At 31.7% G+C, this 4735-nt stretch overlaps 1 protein-coding gene across 1 annotated transcript; it reads left to right on the top strand.

Annotated features, from left to right (window-relative positions):
* Positions 1–1682: 1682 nt before the first annotated feature.
* Positions 1683–2812, top strand: LOC137826381 (RING-H2 finger protein ATL33-like). Its single transcript, XM_068632328.1, has one exon. It carries the CDS (start codon positions 1979–1981, stop codon positions 2600–2602), a length of 624 nt encoding a protein of 207 aa, XP_068488429.1. The 5' UTR covers positions 1683–1978; the 3' UTR covers positions 2603–2812.
* The last annotated feature ends 1923 nt before the right edge of the window (positions 2813–4735 follow it).

The following is a 4735-nucleotide window of genomic DNA, read 5'->3' as shown; positions in this document are numbered from 1 at the left end:
TAGATCAGGAGTGTCTATACTTAACTTTTACATTCTTAGATTATTTTATGACAATGCGTTATTGTTTTTTAATCTTATTTGCTTATAATAATTCATATAAAATACAAAACGTAAAACAGAGCACACTGAAATTAAGAAATCTTATGTGCTTTCATTTTTGTGTAAATGAGATGTACTTTCCTTATTGATTACAAACTATTTTGAATACAATTATGCCTTAATGATTAAGTTTAGGATTTTATTATAAAGTTTTCGAATAAATCATGTTTTAACTATAAAGTTTTCGAAAAATAGAGCATTCGCATTTCCTATATTAAAATGTTTTTTGAAATATATTTTGTGAAAATATGTCCAAATTAAAATCTGATTATGCTTCAACGTTTAAATCATCTATTAACTTGGGAAACTGTTTGAAAATGCATTTACTGTTAAAATCCTAGAATAGAAGGTCTGGATAATTCAAAAATAATAAAAGATATTATTTTAGTGATACCCATGCTTTATTATGATAATTGTTATTTTCACTAATACTTATAATGTTTCCAAAATTTGTAGACACTGTATGAAGTGTCCTTATTAAGTGTCTAATGAGAAAAAGATGAAGTTTTAAAAAGTGAAATTTGCGTTGGTGAAGATTTTAGTCATTTCAAGACACTGAGAACGTAGATTTGCAAAGAGAAAAGTGTTTTAAGGTGCAAACAAGTGATATGATACATTAAAGTCTCGTCTATGAACTTTTCTATTTGAGCGTCTATTATGAAGAAGATGATGAGCAGTAGTGAAAAGATAAAGATTCAAGTGTACAACTGTCAAAGCCTCAACGTTCAAATTTATGTAGATAAAGAAACTATTTGAAAGGTCAAATATATGTTTAAAGACACAAAAATTACATCAAAACAAATGTTTTCATATCGAGCATATATAACATTGAAGAAGTGAACGTGAGACAATTGATCAAGTTAGAAAAATTAAAGCTATAATGTTCACATTTAAAAAATATAAAAAAATAATTTGAATTATTTCACACGAATAAGACACGAAGATTATATTAAAGCAAAAATTTCCTTTTAAAGCATCTATTGCAGGATGGAAGATCAACATTGTAGATTTTCATAGATATTTAAGTCAAGAGGACTTAATACTTCAATGTACATATTTAAGGAATAAAAGGAAAGAATTAAAATTGTATCACATTTAAGACACAGAAGAATCAAGCTGAACATTATATGAAACTTCAACTATCACATTTCTAAAAACTATATATATAGACCTAAATATATATATATATATATATATATATATATATATATATATATATATATATATATATATATATATATATATATATATATACGTTGAAGATGAAAAGCGAAGACACATAAGCGATATGTGAGGATCAAAAGAAACATCAAATTAGCTTATCACCTCGAAAATTATAAATTGGAAGTTTATCATTTACCAAGTAATTTATAAGGTAGAAGGTAACATATTAACAACAAAATTACTTGGTAAGTGATAAACTAACTAGTTAATTTTTCGGTTAATTTGTGAAACATACCCTTAATACTATAAAATTATAAAATTAAGAAACTTTTTTATTAAAAAAACCTATGTGAATATAGAAGAGAAAATGAGACAGAAACAAGCTAAAGAGTCACACAAAAGGGTCCAGCTATGACTTCTTTGTCCACATATCATCAGAGAGAAAAAATCCATTTTATTCACTCACCCACCTAAACCAATTATTGCTTCAAAGAATTTATCCAACTTCAATCCCTTTCATTGCGAACAACCATTTTCAATCACCTTTTCTACCATAAATAAATAATATAAAACCGACCAAACAAACTCACCCAGAGAAAAAAAAATGTCAAAAACACAAAAAGTTCCCAAATAAAACCACACACACACTTAATAATAATAATAATAAATAATAATAATAATAATTATAATCCATCCTCTCTCTTCCTCTGTCACAATGCAAAACTCACCCACGGTCGTCGCAGCTCCGCCGCCACGTCCCGCCGGCCAAATCACTGTCATCCCCTACCCGCCGCCGCTTCCGTTCGACGGCGCCCCCAGCTCCATCTTCCAGATCACCGTCCTCCCCTTTCCCCCGCCGCCGCCCTTCGCCGACCCTCCCAGCTCCGTCGATCTCTCCCCGCTCGAGTTCCTCCTCGCGCTCCTCGCCGTCGTGACCATCCCGGCGCTAATCTACACATTCATCTTCGCCTTCGGTTGCCCCTCGCATCGCAGCCGGCGGGATCCCTCCGCCAGCGAGCCCTCCGTCTCGTCGGAGGCATCCCACCGTGAGATCGAACTCCCCACCGTCGACGCAGGCGTCAAGTACCGGAAAGACGCGCACGCGAAGGAGATCAACGGCGAGTGTACGGTATGCCTGTCGGTGTTCGCCGAGGGCGAAGAAATCCGGCAGCTGAGCGCGTGCAAACACTCGTTTCATGCCTCTTGCATTGACTTGTGGCTCAGCAACCACTCCAGTTGTCCCATTTGTCGCGCCACCATAGCCGTCGTCGCCGCCACCAAACCCAACGGTGATTTGCACGAAACTCACGGTGAGCGTGATGAGTCTAATATTGTCTGATTTCTATTTTTTTTTCCCTAAGTTTTCTTGAATATGGAGCTTTTAATTTTTAAATTTATAATGTTCGATTATTTCCTTATATCAGAGTACAGAGTTTGTAAGTAGTTTCCACTCCAAAAGGTTTTGTAGCAGTTGAATTAAGACTGAACTTGTGTAGTATATGAAAACTACTACCTTAAAATGAAAAAAAAAAAAACTGTTACCGTGGAATGTTTTGTGACTGGATTTTGTAACATTTTTAACATGATGTTTTCATTTTTATGATAAGAAGGGTTTAGACAGGTTTTCAGATAAAAAGTAAAAGGAAATAAACTCTTAAATAAATTAAATTTAATCAGTTGCAATTGAATTAAGATATTTTTTGGGTGCAATATCCATTTGCTTCTTCCATTCCTCGCGCGAACATTTGGATGTAGCAGATGAAGAGCTGAACTGGAAATGAAAGAGAATACCTAAGATATATTATATGCACATAATGTTTACACTTAAAAAATAGAAGAAAAAAAATCGTAATACCTTAAAAAGGAATATTAACTTAAATAGAGTATTTTACAACTAGTGACATGAGAATCGTTCTAAATAATAATTATTTTTAAATAGGGAATAATGAACATAAAAAATCTTATTTTCTTGCAACATTTTTTTAAAATTGGTTTTAAAACTAAAAAGTAACAATGTTAATAGAAGTATTATCACCAAATCGTGGCAACATAACTAAGAAACGTTGGGAAATAGTATATGAGTAGGTGATAGATAAATAATGTGATATAGTTCACTACTTCAGAGAGAGGCTTCACAATTATGAAACATTGATTGAGTATAATTGAAGAAAATATATGCACATTTATATATGATCTAGCGAGTAACAATGTAAATTATAGAAAGGGTGCTGATAGTCACAGTCTACAGTGAAAACATATGCTTCACAAATCAATAAATTAATTTTTTAATTATTTTAATTTAAAATATTATTATATTATTATATTATTTTAAAGAATTGTTAGTTGAATGTTTTTTACTGTTTGTAATGTGAAAGAATCTTAAAGGAAATAAAAAAAAAACATGTAGAAGAAGAATAAAAGGAAAATTAAGAGTATATGACTATGCAAAAGAGGAATGAACTGGATATATACTCCATAGGTTGAAATGGAAATTATTGCTATCAATTTGTGAATATGTGAACATGAGAAAAATATTTGTGTAGTTTATAATTGAATCTTGTTAGAGATCTATATGAGAGTTCTCTAGTGTTTCATAAATGACAAAGATCCATGGCTGCATCTTCAAGTTGTGCGGTGAAGTCCTTCGGTGAAGTCGTTGTTGTATTGAACTCACCTTTGACAAAAGAATGAGTGACAGCATGTGCAATCATAATAACCACCAAGAAGACATGCAAGTTCTAAGGTAATAACTCAAGTTTAGAAAAATAGTGATAGAGTAAATTGAAATTAAGATGTATTGCAGTTTGAATTGCCTTTAATTCATATTATTTTTCAAATAATTTATTTAGATAAAATAGTTTCATTTTTTTTTTAGATATTGTTTCTGTACAAGGAGTTCATATATATATTGAATTATTAGTTCCATTCTATTGTGATGATCCTTACTTCCATTTTTCGTGCTTTGTTTTTTTGTTTTTGATCGAGAGTGCACCTACAAATGATTATTCGGTGCTCAAGTAAATGTTTGTATGCAAATGTAATAAATGTTGTAATAATGATGTATATTTGTCTTGATTATTGTGCTTATTTATAGGGTTTTGTTTGACTCTTTTACTGTTAGGTTGATATTAAGATACACCGTGATTAACATTTCTATTACCTAATTTTCCATACGATTTAACCTATGTTAATATACCTTTATTTTAATACGTCAATTGGTATCGGATACTGGTGTGTCCTATAATCGTTTTCGGCCCTTAGCGGTACAGATAATGTATTTTAATTATCATTAAATTACAAAATTATTTTGAACTTGCATATTTCCAATATGTTCACTATATACATAATATTTTGTGTTCTTAGTGACTTGAGCGTTCAAGTTTAATCGCAGGAGGAGCCCCCTCGTCCCAGAAGATTGATTCGTTAAAGCCTTGAGGGAGTCTACCAGTGCCTCATCCACTGTATCGACTGA

This window comes from Phaseolus vulgaris, chromosome 8 (assembly GCF_000499845.2).
Source record: "Phaseolus vulgaris cultivar G19833 chromosome 8, P. vulgaris v2.0, whole genome shotgun sequence".
Classification (NCBI taxonomy): Eukaryota; Viridiplantae; Streptophyta; class Magnoliopsida; order Fabales; family Fabaceae; genus Phaseolus; species Phaseolus vulgaris.
Note: the sequence above shows the minus strand (reverse complement) of the source record. Positions and strands in the feature narration are given on the sequence as shown.

Coding starts and splice junctions, on each gene's coding strand:
- LOC137826381 (XM_068632328.1), top strand. CDS start 1,979: ATGCAAAACTCACCCACGGTCGTCGCAGCTCCGCCGCCACGTCCCGCC.